We start from the raw sequence: 20,451 nt of genomic DNA, 5'->3' as shown, positions 1-20,451 counted from the left end.
TGCAATTATCGAACGCTTTTAACTATCAAGCTGAAACTGCTGTTGAAGTACCTGTGCAGCACGACAGCTTTGAGTCGCTCACATTGGCATTTAATGTTTGGTGTTAATTAAATTGTGGAACTTAAATGGAGCATAAATTCACAGAGAGTATGAACTGCAAGCGCTCACATGAGCTACCATGCACAGTGGTCGGCGGAAAATGGCCATAAACAAAGTGTTAACTGGATTTGATAAAATTTTAATGTAATTTAGGGTAGACTTCGCCGTTTTAAGAACTGATTTATAAGGGTGTATGACGAAACAGATTCTTAATATCTGTGGATTTTAATGGACACACAGTTACAGTTATGCGACCAACGTCAATATTATATGACACCTTCTAAGTCCAAATGAGTCCATAGTAAGTTCAAAGTATGGCTTTATATAATTCCTATTAGATGTATTAAGTATAAAATTTAATAAGGAAAAAAGAACAATTTATTAGAGGCATTCAAATTCCAAACACTACTAACACTTTTTAATTTTTTCCCCACTTTTCAGGCGCTTTTATACCACGCAAGGAGTACGTGAAATTCCGAAAACTCATTACCTCAAAACTAAACCAAAATTGAAAAATTCTCCATTTCTTCAGCTGTGTCAGACGCATCAACTCGAAAGTTATAAAAGCGAAATTGGATTGAGTCATACCCAGCAGCCTATTGAAAATCACAGCGCGCTTAAGCCCATCAACCAATACACAATCTCAGTTATGATTCGCTCACGCAATAGTATACGCAACTCTAGCCAAAGCAGCAACAACACAAACAACAAATTCTCCAGCGACAATAACACTTACTTGGGTAACTTATATGACGACACCTATGCGCGATATTCGCAATCAAGTGAACACTCTACAAATGCAAACTCGTTGACCAACTCAACATTCTCCCTGCTAGAACACCAAAAACCATTCGAACGTAGCCCATGCCCTTTAGTGAAAGCAACAGCAAAGCCGAAAGCAGCTGCATCTGATCATAGCCATCGCCAACCATGGCGACAATCTAAGAGCGTAGCATACCAACCAGCACGGCCAGCCTTCGTTACGCCTGGCTCAGGACAAAAGCTGTCATATCATTCTAAATTACAGTATCCTGGCGCTGTTCCACTTTCATATGTGGCGAGTCGCCCTATGCATGGCGCGGCAAAAGATGTAGATATTGCTACGAAGGCGTTACAGACGCAGCACCAGCAGCAATTAGTAGCAGGAGCAAAATTTCATTCAACGGCTAACAGTGTGCGATGCATGCGTCGACCGCGGCTATGGATGCCGACAGCGTTAAAGCGGATTTTACGCGCAAAGAAGCGTACGCACAACGGAAAAGTGGGTATTTGGAGCAAAGGACGTGCTTTCGTTTTTGAGTTTCTGCAAGGTTCCTCCATACATGGTTTCATATATTTGGCAAAAATCGGTCTCAGTTTTGTTGAGAGGTAAGTGAAAAGATGAATAGAGTGCAATTGTGAGATGACGCACTTGACGTTGGGGCGTAGGACAAACAGAATTTGCGATTTGTATAGGCTGTTTCGAGCGAAACTGTAATGGAAACTGAATGCAACTGAAAACGAATGCAATGAGCTTTAGTTAGTGTCGGTTAAGCGCTTTACAGATAGCTAAGGATGAAAAAGCCCACTACAATTTGATAAGCATAGTCGTTTAACATTTCCACCAATTATTAAATAATACCTCAAAGGACGTAAATATGTTTATCTGAAGACACTTTCAACGTATTCCGCCGACGTATGAGGTGAACTAGCGCTTCCTAAACGGTACTCACTTCCCTTTAGATCAGCGCTAGCGTAGATTTTATATGGGCGCTTACAGAGTAAAAGCTCTCCCTGAGCGTCACTGCTTTATATACATGAGCTTTCACTAACCATATTCTCACAATAAGCTTTTCAATATAATGTAGAACAAAAGCTCATATTTGTTAAAAAATTCTATTATTAACTCGAATGATTGATAAGCTGCCTGCCTGAAAGCTTACAAAAGAATAAGCTTACAACTCAATGGCGTTCTTAAAAGTCATGGGATTTATAATTAACTTTTTCATAGCAGATCTTACTTTTCGCAGCAGCTCTATTATGGTCATTACATATTACCCGCAGAAGAAAGCTTTGAGCTTTCCCTTACAACTATTATTTTTTTTCATTTTCGAAAAACCCTTTAACAAATTTGTAATACCTATTCCTAAAATAACAGGCTGCAAAGCATATCTACAAATAATGCGCAAGCTTAGAGCTTAAAGCTCTTCAAAATTTTTGCTAAACAGCTTTTGAGCTTTAGTGAGATCACATATACATATGTACATAACTAGAGGAGGAGAGCAGCTTAGATTTTCAATAAAAGAGTCGAATGCCCTTGAAAAGCTTTCCTTATGCTAAGCTTTTTAAGTATATTGAGCTAATTAGCCAACAACTTTGGAAATCAATTAATGAAAATTATAAAAACATTCACCGTTACCATTTCGCAAAGCTTTTCAAATATGTATGCCTCGTTAGTCAAAACCATAACTAGCTAGTCACTTTACGTTTGAGCTTGCTTCCACCACTGACTACACCTTACAAACTGGCTCACAGTATTTTAATATTCTCCGCTGGTATGTAATGATATCAAGCAGCCTTCAAGCGCCAAACGTTTTAAACTAATTACATCCGCTTTAAGCTCCACACGACTCTGTACACCATCACATAAAATAGTTTTCGTGCCACACGCACACTTGCCAAGTCATATGCCCTCTCACTTAAATACAAATGCCTAAATATCTAATATCCGCAAACTCCATGCAGACGTACAAATAAATATCAAGCAGCATGTTTAATCTCATGCGCTCGTTGTAATCCTGTTTGTCATGTCATGTCACTTTCAAGGATTTATTGCCCAACTCGGCACGGGCTGCCGGGAAAAAACATGAAGAGCAAAAAAGTAATCGCTTATAGGCATCGCACGCTTTTACATATACATACGTACTCGCATTTCGTGTGTAATTTTATGCATGAAATGTAGTAGAAATGTTAACTCCAGTAAAGTCTCGGCTGAAGAGGTTTACTTTTGTGAATTGGGTTTTTTTTCATATGAACTTTAGGCAACCGCCAACAAAAAGTGTCACCGCCGGATATGCATACTTAATAGTATTTAGTAATCGCTGGCAAGATAACTGGTACATATTTGTTTGTGGCTCAAACAGCCTCCTTAGTATGCCCCGCGCTGTCGCTCAATTTGCAGGAATGGGAGAGAAATTTTAAGCCCTTCTTTACGTGCATTTAGTTGGGTTTTATGTGCCAGATTTTATAATTTCCTCCCTCATGATAGGCATACAAGTAAACATTCCTGTTTCACTTTCTTATGCCTTTAACTATGGACATATGTATGTCGAATACATAGTTACGAATATCTTTAGTTTTCCAATCATTTTAGGGCTTTCATTTTATAACCGAAAAACTAAGTATGCAAAAGATTAAGGCACGTGTGGCAAGGTAATCAGCTATGCAAAGAAGGTGTACACTAATATATTTGTAACAAAATTTTGGTTTAAATTTAATACCAGTTCCACAGACGCCACTTCGAACTCTTTTACACTTCGCCTTTCACGCTAGTTTGACATCCATATTGGCTTTGAGCATCCCCAGCATTCCATTTTGTGTATAAAATTTCGACAAATTTTAAAATGTTCATCAAAATTTCAAACCTTTTGTTCCGAACTTAAAAATATGTACAGTGACGAGCAAAACTGTAACATGGTGTAACACTTTTTACTTCAGTCATCGCTATCTTTCCAAGTTCTAACGACTTTCATACTTTTGTTGTATGTTATTATTGGTACACCTGTACTTCCTCTCTCATAATGTTTTGAAGTCAATCCAACAACAATAATAAAACCAGCAGACAAAATGTAAATTAAGGCAGATGTTACAGTTTTGCACTCATATATTTTTAAGAACTTTTTAACAATTTTAACGAGAAAAAAGAACTACTAACACAATGTTCAGTACCCTTTTGCTTGTTTTAGTTTCTGGGTGAGATTTGGCATACCTTATTTTTATCTCTGTAAAACTTCTGGAGGTATATACTCCATATATCCTTAGTTTGCTTTCACAGCTCATGTACTCGATTTTACGGACTTTGATACTTATTAAGCTGTGCTTTTAGTTGATTTCGCAAATTCTCGATGAGATTCATGTACGCGGATTTTGGAGGTCATTTTAAATTAGCAAATTTTTGCTTTTGTATCTAGGCTTTGCGAACATGTTCAGTGTGTTTTGGGTGATTTTTCAGCAGAAACTCTCATTTTTTCGACTACATCTTGCAAATTTTGTTGAAATATGAACAGATGCTGTTCCTTACGCATAATGCGTACTAACGGATTTTTTAAATAAAACCCCAAACAATTAGTGACCGACCACTGTGATTCACAGTTTGCCTTACATGATGCGCATGGGCTTAATTTGGGTCTTTGATCCAATACCATGCCCGGCCATCTGATTGAAAGCGATTAATTTAGCCTTGTCAGACCAAATAACCTTCAATTGAAATTTAAAAATATGTTTTTTATTGCATTCTGAACGGCCTAACATATCCCAATAGGCAACGGTCCGGTTTTCGTACGATCCGGCAAAATGCTACCACTCTCGCACATGTATTTTGATCAAAATGGTTTTTTCTTCCCTTATTATGCCTTTGCGTTCAATTTGACAATTCTTCGCCTCGCTGTCTACTGATTTGCATTCAATTTTAATACCTTAAGCGCTTCTGTAATAGTGGCTGCATCGCTACTTGCTGCTAAGTTCACAAGATATTGGACCGTAATATTTTTTGATAGACTTCCTTTGCCCTTGGGAACACTTTAGGCTATATTTTTTATCAATCTAAATATTTTAAATTTTTTGCCACTTTCCTGCGGTCCCGCCTTTCCACAGTAAATTTATTATTTACATTTATGGTTCCTGATTAACTATATTATTTACTGGTGATTACTTCTTCAATAAATTACAATACTGAAAAAAGTCATCTGACTTCCAACTAAGTAAAAAATAACTGTAAAATGCAAAACTGAGAGTGAGTGCAAAACTGTAACATTTGGCTTTATTTACATTTTTGTCTGCTGGGTTTTTTATTGTTGTTGTATTGACTTCAAATCGGTATGAGAGAGGGAGTAGGGATGTACCAACAAGAATGTACAACAAAAGGATGAAAGTCGTCAGGACTTGGAAACATAGCGGTGGATGAGTTAAAAAGTGTTACACCATGTTACAGTTTTGCTCGTCACTGTAGGTATGCAAGTTTTGAATGGCTAGTCTAGGCTACCATTAATTTTTGGCAATTTTTTTTTTGCTGACGATGTTGTACATTTTCCTTCATATAAAAAACTGTTCGAACATACATACACGTTTTGTATAGACAGAAGGTCCTTGCTATTTAACTAAAGTTTCATTTTGTTATAAAAAAATTTCTTAAAATTCTGATCGAAAAAGTTGGAACTTTTGATAGAAATTTGTCGAAGTTTCCTAATTTTTGTACAAAGAGTAAAATTTGGACTTACATGGTTTTTGCGAAACGATCAAGATCATTTTCCCCAGATATATTTATTTTACGTTTGCATTGCGAATTAAAGAAAATCAAACTTTAACATGGAAAATGTTACTCATACGCCATGTGCGTGCATGTACAGTGCGGCCATGTACGACATGGCGTATGAGCAACATAATTTTCTGTTCCTACTTCACACAAAAAATTTTTGCACATTTTCATTTGAACATTCGCAACTTCTTTATTTACCAATAGATTTTCATCGTCAGTACCTTGATTTGTTTCCAAAGAAAAAACAGGCTTTAATACAAATGAAAAAAAAAATAAAATCTGTTATTTTAAAATTTTTCCCTATTTAAATTTAAATTTTGTCATTCACAATGCAAACTTAAAATGAAAATATCTTGGGAAAATGATCTGAACTAGAAAAGCAGTATCTATACAGATCTACGACCCAATTTTAAGTTTATGTCTTTCGGGTTTTTATTTTGCATCATTTGAAAAATTGAGATTTTCCCTACAGCGTAATGAGTAAAAAAGGTATTTTATGCTGCTGGAAAATTTTTTGCTACTCCCTAAATATGTTGACGTAATCACCTTAAGTTTTTTGAAATGGTATATCGGTACCTGAGTGGAAGATCGAAAACGCCTTATCTCAGCACATTTTCAATGTATTTAAAATTTTTAAACTTATGGCGTTATTTATCACAATTTAAAAAATGATTTAAAAAAATTTATATAGCATTTTAAGTTTTCTGTATTTCTTATGAATTTGGGTGTTAGACTTTCAAAACTGTTAAGAAGTTTGTGAAAGCTCTTAGACAAAGCTTCGACTCCACTTACTCACAAAGCTTATGCAGTTACTTAAAAGATTATTATTTTATATTCTAGGGAATATTAAGTTGGAAAATCTTATAAATTTAGCTATAAAGCTTGTTATGTAACTGCAAATACTAGAAATGCATACTTCCCTGTTTGTACCATACGTATGTATGTATATATGCGTACACAATTTCGGTTCAAATTATTTCCAGTTTTACAAACGATTTTTGGACAATTCTTTGTTAAGCTTTCTTGATTTAAATTCTTTGTTACAGTATTATCATCCATTCCATTTAACTGTCAGTTAACAATCTACCGCAAAGCTTCTTCTCCTACCCAGCATTGCACGCATATAAAGTTGTATGTGCGAGTATTCCGAACAATGTAGTGTTTAACGCTTTAAGCGTGAATAAAACTTTCACAAAACTATTTTATTTGTTTGCAATTGCAATTTGCCAACAAAAATGCCAACGAATTGAGAAATAATTTTGAGTGGACGACACTTGAGAGAAACTTTCGAATGTACAACAATTCACTGGAACAAAAAGAACAATCATGTCAAGCAACAGTAAAGTTAAAGTGTCAAGACATTAAAGATGTTTTTGATGGCAGTGGAAATGTTTTGGAGCTTACGGCTGCTGTACCATGAAATGCCAACAAGCACACACACGCACAGGCTGGTTTTCGCTTCTCTTTTTTTTTTGGTTTGTGGCGACATTGAGATATTAACTTGGAAACAAATATGCAATAAGTAAGAAATAAATAGGAATGTCCCTGGCAGAAGTAAAGAAACGAAATTGTTGCAGAAAATTGTTTTGTTGACAAGGCTACGAGAATGTACAGTAGGTGCGCAGTGCGTCTGTGTGTTGCTAGGAGTGCGCACACGCTTCAAATATGCCTTGTATGTGAGTGTATTTGCCATTGTATAACACAAACAATAGTGGACATTGGTTATTGACAAATCTTTCTGTTAATAAAATGTTCTTATTTGTCCTTTCGAGTCGTTCCATCTTCTGAGCAAATAAATAAACTCGCTGCTGTGCTTAAATATGAGGCTTTTTGTTTGTTGTAAGTGTACATGCTTATGGAAGTAGAAACACAAATGTAAATACAAATAAGAATATTGTATTGCATTACATTGTGTGTATGTATGTACATAAGGGTGGTCCATAAATGCATGTGAAAAGGGTAAAGTCGGAGTTTGTATGCTCTCTACGAAAAGTTGTTTTTCCCCATATAAAATACATGGAAAGCTTTGAGCGCTTCAAGCGACTAAGTATTTTTTGATTTCAAAATAAAAAATAGGGGTATAGTTTTTTTCGGTACAGAACAATCCTAGAGAGTGAGAGCATACAAATTCCGCATGCATTTTTGGACCACCCCAATGTACACATGTACATAGGTGCCCTTTGTCTGCTTGCATATTACGAGTACATATTTGGCAAAGGATGTGGTTGTTACAATGCCGCAACGCTTGATGAGCTTTTATGAAGTACAAATTTCTCATAAGAAGTGTTGTACATATTAATTGTTTTGGCGTATTGAGAACACGAAAGGATGGAAGCGGGAAATGTAATACATTTTTTTTTTCATTGATACTTCATTTTTGGAACTTTCGATGCAGCTCAGCTAATCCATTATTTTTCGTATTCAGTGTGGAAATGGGCGAAGGCGTTAGACTGTAGGCTTTAAGAAAAATATTAAAGATTTTTTCGATTATACATGTACAAGTAGTATTTGCAAGAATTCATATATTTCAAGCGTTTTTATTTACATACATCGCATTCTTTGTTCTTCCAGTAAGTCAAACATATGTTTTTTTTACAACATTTATATTATTCATATTGAAAAAAACTTTAATTTTGAAATTAAAATGTTTTTATACAAAAACGCGCGTTTTCCACCCATTCATTTCCCATCTTTTTGAGATAAAAACCATATTCCCAAATGAATCATTATTGCGCGTATTTATTGACCCGTTTGTTTATCTGTTTATTTAATGGTACTGGTATAAAAATACTACTACAAACAGAAAAAATTAATGAGACTACTATAAAACAATGGCATAACGTTTGTATGCATACGTGTTTATTTATGTACATTACGGTACCTCACAAAAAAAAAAAAAAAAAACAAGTTGTGGGTTTTCTGTCAAGTTTCGAGAAAATATGAAGATTTACGTGAGCTAGACCGATTTAAAAATTCCTCCAAAAATCTCATTGTTTTGATTTAAAAAACTAAACTAACTAATAAACTTAAACTAATTTTATTTAATTAAACAAAAATTTAAGGTATTTTAAAATCGGTCCAGCTCACATAAATCTTAATATTTTTCGAAGTATTTAACAGGAATCTAAAAATATGATAAATAATATAATTTCCTTTTTTTGTGTGGAGAGTGATGCACCCTAACGTGCATTCATATTTTTTCGTTAACACATAAATAAATAAACTAAATGCCAAAAGTGAATAAAATAATAAATACATGGTGAATAAATAAATAGATATCAATGAATGACTACTGTAAATAGAAAAATTCACGCATAGAAGGCACACACACTGAATATACACATTGGTATGTACATATGTATATGTAAGTATATAATAACGTAAGTATGTAGATGTTGGAAAAAATACAAATTACGAAGTTTTTAGCTGAAAGAATATCCTGTTGCATTTTCCACTTAACGGGATTTTCCAACTGAAGATTTACAAAAACTATAAGATTCCCTTCCGCTTTTTCTCAGAATAAATAAATTTTCGCCCGAGATGTACACAAGAATCTTTTGGAAATATAAACAAATCTTTAGTAAGTCGTTTGGCCTTTCGTCTAATAGCCCATTTTCACCGCACGCGCAACTGCAGACAACGCATCCATGCAAGAAGTCACAATCCCACCACAAGCGATAAATCAGCAAAATGCAGACCATGCAGAATTTGCAAGATAGTTTACGGCTGTAGACTAGGTCTCCAGAGTGCAAAAGAGCAGGATAGAGAAGGAGATTTTGAGCACGTAATTTTTTATTTTTTTTTGTATAATATGTATTTATTTATTGAATCTTTCTTTCGAAACTAACAATAAGTTTTCAAATCTTACAACTACTATTAAATTTAAATTTTTTGCGGTAATGCTTAGAAATTTTTTATTTTTTCATACATATATATTCATTACCGTCGTTTCTGCTGTCGGAATGGACAAGATTCCGAGCAGTAGGATCGCTGGATATCGTGCTGGCCAGGCGGTCTGAAAGGACGAGTTCCAGAGCCGCACTGCCTGGGCGGGTGGAAAGGACTAGTTTCCACGCCGCGCCTTCGCTTCTTTATATTAAAGTACACTGGTGTTGGGTAGTCGGTCTGTAAGCACGAGTTTCAGAGCCGAAATTGATATATAGCGGATATCCAAATTTATTATATTGCGCATCATTTTATAATATCGGAGAAATCCTTTTTGTTTAGTCTTCTTGCATATCTCGGGCTTGGAAGATCTCTCGCTAGTCGATTNCCAGAGCCGAAATTGATATATAGCGGATATCCAAATTTATTATATTGCGCATCATTTTATAATATCGGAGAAATCCTTTTTTTTTAGTCTTCTTGCATATCTCGGGCTTGGAAGATCTCTCGCTAGTCGATTTGGATGGTTCATTAACCGTTCTGAGTAACTGGTACTTAGCCCTCTTATGTCCTCATGCACCGTATTTACATTAAGATCTTGCTGGATATTCGTATTTTTTATGTACCACGGTGCTCCGCATATGACGCGTAAAATTTTTGGCTGCAGTCTTTTAAGTCTGTTCAAAATGCAATTGCACGCTGTGCCCCAAAGCCCGATTCCATATGCCCAACATGGTTTAATCATCATATTAAAAAGCAACATCTTGTTATCTAGGCTTAATTTAGATTTGTGTCCTATAACCCATTGAAGGCTTGCTTGTTTTAGTATCGCTTGACAAAATTTGTTTTCTATATGCTTTTTCCAGGTAAGTCTTCTATCTAGTGTCATCCCAAGGTGTTTGACACTACCTTTTTGTGGTATAGCTATGCTATTTATTTTTAGTGGTGGGCAAGTTCTTTCTTCAAAGTAAATGTTGTCTGAACACATTTGCTTTCGTTAACCTTTATTCTCCAAGAACCTATCCATAGCTCTAACTTTTTCGAATATTCTTGAAGCTTGTAAGAAGCCTCTTTAGGGTCTGAACTATTGCTTAGGATAGCTGTGTCATCAGCAAACATTGAAATGGTTAAACTATCATCAATTGGCAAATCACGAGTGTATATTACGTAAAATATCGGTCCTAGAACATTGCCTTGAGGGGCACCTGCATATATTGGGTGCCTTTCCGTTCTAAATAAATTCTGCCTGATTCCGAAGTTTCTACCCAGTAGAAAGATTTCCAGAATTGCATGCGTATTTGCAGGGAGTCCTTTTGCATAAGTCCTTTTTCTTCTTGATTGGCTCTAGAACCGTTCGTCGATTTGGGGCGAAACCAAAAATGTTTGCCAATTGCCTCTCTCCTTTGCAAGGTTGCGCCAGTTGTACATCCCGAGGGCAGACAGGTCACGTGGTCCGACTATTGTGTTCATGGTCACCCCCTTTTCGTTGTCCACCCATGGGTGCCGATTGATTTGAACCTCGATGTTTCAATATGTGTCTGCTGTGTCAGCCCACATAATTGAAGAAGTCTATTAAGAAACGCTGGATTTCAGGGCACACAGAAGTAATAAGAAAATGTATGTATATCAGACCATTTTCGTCAAATAAGTATAACACATAATTTCTTTGGCCGCAGCGGCCTATGATAGCACTTTCTGCCACGAAGATCGACTGAGAGGGTCCGTGTAGGCTAAGCTGGATTTGCGTTCAAACTCTAGATGTCTAGGTATACATATATCTATGTTCACTGAGTAAAGCAAACTGCATATGTCTCATAGGACTGTTGATCTGGCAAGAGCTAAAAGGGACTGGCACCCTCTTTTCTGGAGAAACCAGCTCGAAAGTACCCTTACTAAGCAGTTCGTCGGGCTACCTATCTACTTATGTATGTTTTATGTATATGCAACCACAGTTTCAGATACTAGTAATTATTAGTTAAAAATTATCCAGCTGAAAAAAGTCGGGCACTTCCAGACCTATATCAAACGCACTATCAAAAATTTTAAATCCAAGGTCAAACCTTTCACATTTAAGGTTGATAAAAAATATTCAAAAGAGGTATAGGACAACCAGCTCATCCTTGTGACTACTTTTTAACAAATTCGCTTAATTTCCTATTGATGTTATCTCTTTGAAGAAATTTAACACCAAAATTCATAAAAAATAGAGAAGACTTTAAGGCCATACGTTTCTCTACAGTAACAGCGCTGCAGTAGATTAACGTGATAATAATAAAAAGACTATTTGCCAAACCCAAAACGTACATTAGAGCGCACAATGAATTTAAATGGACGTGCGAAAAATTTTATCTCGCAGCACACATCTGCGCTCAAATTGAGCGCATTTACTCGCTAATGCCCGCAGTGTAGAATAATTTTTCTCAAGCTACAAAAAAAAAAATTCACACACAGAAGTGCAAACTTTTGGAGCAAAGAAGAAGAATGGGTTGAAACAAAGCGCTTAATTCAAATTTCCAACTCTAACCTCAAAAAAGTGCTAAAATTTTGCGTTTTTTTTGTTTTTTTTTTTTGTTGGCTGATTTAGGAAAAAGAAGTATTTTTGTACGTAGGTAGGTATGAGGAAAATAACGGATTGCATTATTCAGTGGCGCTTAGTTGGCATGGCAATGCACTCCCGCGTGAAACACGTACACATACAAATACATATATGTATGTATAATTGTGCATAGAAATTCACACATCCACGTGAAAGGCCGCACATGTAAAGTTTCAGCGAACACACCACCCAACCTACTATGCATATGGATGAGTTTTTACGAGTGTATTTGTTGCCATATCAACTGGTCGGTGTTGTTTGCTGTCAGTGTTATCATATGCACCGCAGAGATTTTCCCAGAATTATTCGGTTGTTTTCTTTTTTTCTTTTGACGCTGATATCAAACCTATGCTGGCGAATACTAACTAAATTCTAAAACGTTAGTTTAGAGTGAAAAGTTGCTAAGTACGGTTTTTTCAAATTTCACAGGGGAGCATAAAACCCGTTCGAAGTAATTTTCCCCCAGTGCTGGCTTTTCAAATATTTTCATACCAGTTTGCGCGTACTTCCAAGCTAACTGCAAGCGACCTAAATTTCATACAAAACGATGCAATTTTTAATTGTACTTGCTTCGTGCATCAAAATTAAAAGAGGACTTAGCAACATTTCACTCTAAGCTAGCGATAAGTGTTAGTGTTCGCTAACACACGCCCACATACAAACAGATATTGTCTACGTATGTATGTAGGATGCGGGTACCAACTGTTGCCCGTTGGTGTTGCGAGATCACGTTCAGTTTTTTTCACTACACCTTTGCAGCGTTCTTTTTTCTAACACTCCCTCCCTCCCACCCACACACACACACAACACACAAAGCCAAACGCGCATACTTTGTTGTTTGCTAACTCCTTTTTCATTTTGTTGCGGCTCAAAGTTGCAATCCACTTTTTCACCATGACGCTCTAATGCGCGACGAACAGTTTTTATTTTATTTACTGCTAAACCACATATGAGTTAGTGTGAAAAAATTGGTTTCTGAAAAAACTATTTTCTGTACTTGCACAAACAAAAAAAAAAGAACCATACATACACGCACTCACACAAACAATCACGAACTTTGAATAGGTGGCAAGCCTCTTATTTCCGTGTCTGTGCGGTGCAGAGCAAGGGCATCGCGCGAAATTATCTCTGTCGCAGATTAAGTGGCGCTGCATACCAATTAGCTTTGTGGTTGAGGGGGTTCGACGTAAGAAAAAGTTTAAATAATAAGCGCGCTGTTGCTCTGCGCAAATTTCCGGTAAACTTTTAATTAGTTTGTAAATGGATGAAAATTGAAAACGATTATCATTGGCTGTGGCAATCTCTAAACAAACCGGGCGCGGAATTCATAAATAAACAGCAAATACATAAAGAAATCGGTTGAATATTATAAAGAGCTAACGAACTTAGGAACCAAGGAGACGTTCGAGTAAAATAATGCCGGATTTTCGGTAATCTCAAATATTTCTAGGTTTCTACAATACTGAAGTAGTTTATTTGCATAGAGTAGGCAACTGAGAAGTAAAGTCCACTCTCGAAAAACGAACGAGTATCATACGAACGTATGCAAACCGACACCTTCTTATTATTTGGCACTACCACCGTTTGTAGATTTAGGCCGAGACCAAAAAAAGTTCGCTAACTGACTCTATCCTTTGCGATTTTGCGCCAGTTGTTCATCCCGATTCTGCTCTCGATCCTTCGATTGTGTTCGTTGTTGTTGATGCTTTTGTAGAGCCCACTCAACCCTGCTTAGATCGGCTAGACCTGCTGTAGGAGCCAGAGCGAAGTTGAACTATTATGGTTCGAGTCTCCCGAGGCAGACCTCTAAGTAGTCTAACCTCCTTCATTCGGGTGGTAAGAATGGTCGCCGAGGACTTTGTACCGAAGAGGTTTAGGTTCATTTCAGTGGAGAAGCGAGAAAGTTCGAAGAGTCGTTTACTTTCCAGCATAAGCCATCAATTCCATTCTTGGACGCCATTATCAAGCAGTTATCAGCATAAGAGACAATCGAGACTCCCTCTGGTGTTTGAAGGAAGCGGGGAGACCGCCTGTTTAATTTTTCTTGGCTTGCTAGTTTTGTCACTAAAAATTACTGACGAGCTTCGACCACTCAAATAATTCGCTGACCACTGTTTGAGTGGCTGCGGGAGAGGGGAAGCCTCAATGTTTTCTAGTAGCGTGGAGTGGTTGACGGTATCAAACGCCTTTGACAGATCCAACGCTACTAGGACAGTTCTCTCACGGACGGTTTCGGTTCAGGCCACGAGATATCTGGGTGCTGGGATGTTAAGTGCTGTTGTTGTGCTGTACAACAGAGTTATCGGACGATAACAATTTTCTTTGTTGGCGTTTTCCCCGGTTTAAGCAGTGGAACCACCCTCCACATTTTCCAGATGTCCGGAGGGATGAGAGTGTCCATAGACCTTGATTAAATAATCTACTCCCGCAGGACCCCCATTTTCAGAATCAGCATGTACATTTCATCGGGTCCAATGGCTTTGGAGGCTTTCGTCCTCCCGATGGCTACCTAAACCTCGCCGGGAGTGAAAACAAGAGGCGCATTAGGTGTTGGCAGTTTGTGCACTCTTTTGGTCACTCGAGGTTTGGCTGTATCTAGCCAATAATGCAATGTGAACTACCGGCTAAAATAACTCGCGCATCGATATGGGACCGATAGGCGCGGTCGCCGAAAGATATTTAGACTCTGTCACCACGCTGCGTCGGATTGGATAGTGACCTCATTGTATTCGTGAACGCCCTTGCTTTCGTTGTCCTTCCATGGATACCGAGCCGGAGGATATTTTCACTGGAGCGTCGTTGTTCACTCAACTATGTTCATGTTATACAGTACATCAATCCATTTCCCATGCGAATTGGGCCCGCAAAGCTATCTGATCTTTGCTCGACATCATCCACGTTTCTACACAATGCAGAAGTACTGGCATGATGAGAGGTTTGGAAAGCGCACCTAATTTTTGTTCGCCGAGAGAGAGACCTGTCTTTGAACTGCCTACCAAGCCAAAAGTAGCACCTGTTGATAATAATTATTCATCGCTTTATCTCCAGGCTGACGTTGTTGGTGGTATCTATGCTTTTTATGTGTTGCCGGAAGGTACTTCGCCCAAAATCGATTTGGTGGTTAAGTAGCCAATCAAGAAGAAGAGGGGGATCCAGTTCGACTGAAGAAAATTTCAACATGCAGTGCAGGACTTGCTTGGAAATCATTGCGAAAATTATGTGTAGCAAATTGCAATGGGGTTTCCATGATTCGCAACGAAAGCTTTATGAGCCATTGTGGCGTCAACTTTGGATTTTTCTTGTCTCAGACTCGAACTGGTATAGACGATGGCAGTAGAAAAAAGACAAACATGCCTACAAAAAAAGCGAGGAATGTATGCGGAAATGTGCTTATCATACGTTCAAATGTGTGTGTGACTTTAGTTAAATATAATCCAATTGCTTGTGTGTATTTGTTTGTGTACCATTTTATGTGCAATAGAAAAAAAGTTTGTTTCGCATTCTCACTTTGACTGCGACTGAGGGGAGCCACAAAGCTGTAAGTCGAGGCCAAGTAAGCGTATCAAAGCGCTTGAAGTCAATGACTGCCAAATTTTGAAAAAAGGGTGAACTTTAAGCAGGATATTAACGCACACACATAAAGTTAGAGACAAAGATAATATGTATGTGTGTATATACAACCAATCAAAACCGCATAAAATAGACCCCATGCACTCATTGAAAAGTTGTCATATTTTCTTTTTAATTTTTTCGCATACATTTTTCAGCCATTTTTACGCACTATTTTTTTTGCGATTTTTCATTTGACTTCTGCATGAGAAAACTTTGAAATTATGCAATTCACATTTCGCATTCGTAAAATTTTTTTATTACTTCCACTTCCATATAGTTGTCGGGTTTGGCATTTGCCTTTAGCGGCTGCAATTTTTATGAGCAGCCAAAAAAGGAAGTGAGCTCATGGTATAAATTTACACGCCATAGATTTTTATGAATGCACTCAAAATGTCGGAGTTATGACGCCATTTTACGGCCGGTCATTCACATCACAAAGCTAGAGCGAATATAAAACGCAAACGCAAAAAGGGAAGGGCTTGCGTGCACAATGAAGAAATAAAGCACAAATTCATTCTAACATATCACTACTCATTTACAAATTTCCTCGCGGTCACTAACTTTTTGATCCGTTTCTCATTTCCTTTCACAGAATGATTTGGTTCGCCTTTATCTGCGTTGCTCTCTTTGCTATCATTTCGCTGAGTAAACGAACTTGGGTACGTTTTCAAACCTCACCTATGGTCATATCGATGGATCGCAACAAGTTAGTGTGGAATACGAGCTTTCCTTCGCTCACCGTATGTCCTCACAAGCGCATCGATGAACTGAAAGTCGAGGAGTATATGGAGTAAGTGAAATCTCAGTTGAACCTGAACCTTTGGTTCAGATGTTTTAATTTTATTTTATATATTTTCATATTAAGCACTCATCCAGAAACCTTCGAATCGGTAGAAGATCGGGAGGACTTTCGCATATTCATCGATAAATTGGCACGTCTCACTTATGAGAACATCGAAACATTGCCGCGTAATAAATCTTTTGGCATACCGGGCAACAAGTATCTGGATTTGCTGTACGAACTCAAGTGGAACTTCGAGCCGGAAATGAGTAGTGGCGCCGCCGTACAAATGTTTATCTATGAAACACTCACTGAGTTTGGCATTTGTCATTCGGTTAACTCGCTGGTGGCGCGCTACAATTCTTATGAGTAGGTTTAATGAGATTTTGGTATCAATTGAAAGTCATTTCATTTCATTCCACTTCATTTCATTTCGCTTCTTTTCATTTCAGTTCATTTTCGTTCATTTCATTTGAGTTCATTTGATTTCATTTTACTTCATTTACTTTCAACTCTTTTTGATTGCATTTCATTTATCTTCATTTAACTTAATTTCGCTCCATATCTTTAAAAAAAACTTTTCATTTCATTTTACTTCTTTACATTTCATTTCATTTCCTTTGATGCTCCTTTTTTGTGCCCATAACTGATCGTGACTTTTGTATCCCCTTGATAAGATCCTAACCTGGCCAATGCCGAACAATCACACATAAATGCTCCCTCTCTTCAAGACAAAGGCGACAATCCGTCTCAGAGTATATGTCAATTTGATGTATTAAAAAGATTTACATCTTCCCTAGTAAAAGGATATCCAATAAGCTTAGCCTGCCTAAGGCCCCTCACCTTTCCACAGTACTCACTACATGCTGAGTTTACCCACTCTTTGCTTATGAGTCTCGAGGTGTACCAAACGAGTTCGCAAAACGATTTCCGTCCCAAATGGACAGACCATGAGCCCTCCCTAGTCGGTTCATCGGCGACCTCGTTACCTTCAATTCCGCTGTTTCGTGGTAACCAGCATAGTGTTACCGCGTTCCTTGCTGGCGAGATACTGTGGAGACTGTCAAATCACTACTTGACGAGCCGAGGCAGAGCTGCACTCATAGCTGGTGATATAGTACAGCCGAATTTTCCTGTGACTATAATTACCAGGTTTTCCGCGGACCCAACAGCATCCAGTAGTTTGTTTAAGAAGTCACTAGAGTCCAAATAGAGGAGAAGGAACATCGTAATGTTGTCACGGAAATCTTGCCAAAGGACGATGTTATATCACGTACACGAAGCGTGGTGTCGAGCCACCCGGCAGTAGAGAAATATATTCTTCTGATTTTCGTTGTTGGTGTTTCCGACAGGGTAGGAATGTGATGTCATCTGGAACGATTTTCCATCATCGCTTGTCAAATTTGGTTTGGAGACAAACCGGTTTCGGCTTTGTGCCATCTTCAGTGTCATTTTTCGTTCTCGAAGTTAAAAGAGTAAATTTATGTATATTTTTGTCCTTAAGTACATACAATCTGCAAGTTATGTGGCAGTGACCTCGAAATTAGCCCTGCTTTTCTCTCAAAATACATATGTATGCATGTCGATAGGTAAATTATTCGATTTTCCAGTCTTCCATATCCTTAAAAACACAAAATCCAACTTCCTCTCATTTCGAAAACTTTCTTTACTACTTTTTAATATTTTTCTCTCTCTCCTTGAATAGATATTGGAAAGGCAACGATTGGAACTTCTTAGAGCATGGCGATCGCGTCACCGTTCATCCGCTCGATGGTGAAATTTATGCGCAAATTATAAATCTCTCCACTGCATATGATGTCTACTTCCACGGCGCAGGCGATATACCGAACATTTCCAAACAGCGCTATACATTTCCGGAAAGTGATTACACAACAGTGGAGCTAATAGCGCTGGAGATCTATACAGCAGAGGAGGCGCGAGCGTGAGTATTAAAGCGGAGTGAAATTAACTTCAAGACGACTTAAAGTTGGATTAAGCTTATTTATGAGTAAAGCTGCGCTAACAACCAACATTCTTCTTTATTCCAAAATTTTACGGTGCCCATTTTAGGCTGGTCATTTTTTTTTTAATTTCTTAGATATCTGCTAACCACTTCTTTCATCGCAGCTTCACCACCACCCAACGCAAATGTCGCTATCAATACGAGGCTGAGGAAATGCAAACGGCGCCCATCTACAGTTTTGGTCTCTGTCTGGCTGAGTGCCGCATGTTTTTCGCGCTAAAAGTTTGTGGCTGCGTGCCACATTTCTATCGTAATCATTGTAAGTGTTTAATATTCAAAAGCTTAACCACACTCGTAACCCAATTCTGACCCAATTACACTTAATGAGCGCTAAAAACATTATATTAATTAGGAAAGTACAGAAAAAATAAACGAAATACAACACTACCAATAGTTACCGTTACAATTAGACAGCGCTATGCAATGCTGCATTCAAATAACAACACTTCACTTAAGAATTTCTGTAATGAAAATATCAGTTTCATTTGTGTTTGTGCTAATTTTGTGTGTCGTCTATGTTTTTTAATATCAATATTTACATTAGACCGTACCACCTTACAAAAAAAAACAGAAAAAAATAATAATTGACGGACACCACTGAGTCTAAAGTATATTTTCAAGAAAATTTCGAAAAAAAATAATAATTTTAAATTTTTCGGTGACATCTACATTCGGCAATACATTTTTTTAATAGTTTTACTGGAATAATCAAAATACTTCCTTAGCAAAAGTTTTACGATTTTTCGCGAGCTTTAATTTACTTGCGTTAGGGTAATACCTTAGGGTAGTAGGAACTTATATCTGGTGGGTAAGTACTATAACGGGGTATTTGAATTCTATGAACTTTGAAACAAAAAACAGTGTCGCCTCGAGACAAGAACATCGATATATCATACTTTAAAATCCGGCTGTAAATTCCGAAAATATGTTGAAAAATTTAAAAATTAGAACCGAAATACTTTTCTAGCAAAAGTTTTATGATTTTTTTTTCGAGCTTTAATTTACTGACATTAGGATGATAGGAACTGAGATCTGGTTATAAGTATTAGAAGTTCTAATTTAGAACGGGTACTTGAATTCAATGAACTTTGAAAAAAATGTCCTCGAGACAAAATCATATCATATATATCATACTTTAAGCTCCGACTTTACTTTCTATATATGACGAAAGATGTAATAAGGCGACCCCTACGTTCGGCCTAACACAAAAGAAAATACAAATTGCCTTCCAAAAATACTCTGGACTCAGAGGTGTACGGCGCACTTTTTTTCTGGTACGGTCTAATGTACATACACGTAGTTTGTAGTTGAAAATGACAGGGCGCATTTATTTGCTAAAAGCCAGTCATTGACGCCATTTTGAATATTATGCAAATGTTGGTTTATATTTACTTTTCTGCTTTTTTCGCTTTTGATATTTATTTTATCGTACATAGTTGTTATGTTTATATATTTGTTAAAAAAAAAATTACAAAAAATTTGTTTTGCAATTTCACCAATTTCACAGTTATCTGCATTGCGTTGTACAACGAGAATTTTCCGCAAAAACCTGTGAATATAGCCAATTATTTCGCCATTGCAACGATTTGGCGCCAACACTGTGGCGTCATTCTCTAGCAGCGTCATTTTGTTGATACGAAAAAAAATAGCCATATCGGCGTATTCGGTCAGCTATGCGCGAAAAACAAGTTGCTTTTTGCCAAATTTTAACCAGAAAATTAAAGCTTTTTTAATTGGTATTTTTCACACATACTCACACACAAACGTGCACACATTCGGTGCGCCGTTAAAATTCGTTTTCTATATGTATGCTGAGTGCTAAAGCTACAGATAGTTTGGATTATAAATCGGATTGTCACAATTAACGCTTTCGCCACTGCTTTCTCGTTTTAATTTGATGGATGCTTATGATATGCGAAAAACTACTCGAAAAAAAATGTTAA

General features: G+C 37.2%; 1 protein-coding gene across 1 annotated transcript; it reads left to right on the top strand.

The window, feature by feature from the left end:
- Positions 1 to 540: 540 nt before the first annotated feature.
- On the top strand, positions 541 to 20,145 carry LOC108368989 (uncharacterized; the record flags this gene model as incomplete). The annotated part of the gene is made up of 6 exons (XM_017623954.1): positions 541 to 1,467; positions 16,297 to 16,494; positions 16,570 to 16,854; positions 18,191 to 18,427; positions 18,613 to 18,767; positions 20,016 to 20,145. Coding segments are annotated over 6 exons (1,912 nt in total), but the record flags the coding sequence as incomplete, so codon positions are not given.
- Positions 20,146 to 20,451: the final 306 nt, after the last annotated feature.

The sequence above is a fragment of the Rhagoletis zephyria genome, unplaced genomic scaffold (genome assembly GCF_001687245.7).
Source record: "Rhagoletis zephyria isolate East Lansing unplaced genomic scaffold, Rhagoletis_zephyria_1.1 Rzeph_scaffold_03438, whole genome shotgun sequence".
Classification (NCBI taxonomy): Eukaryota; Metazoa; Arthropoda; class Insecta; order Diptera; family Tephritidae; genus Rhagoletis; species Rhagoletis zephyria.
Note: the sequence above shows the minus strand (reverse complement) of the source record. Positions and strands in the feature narration are given on the sequence as shown.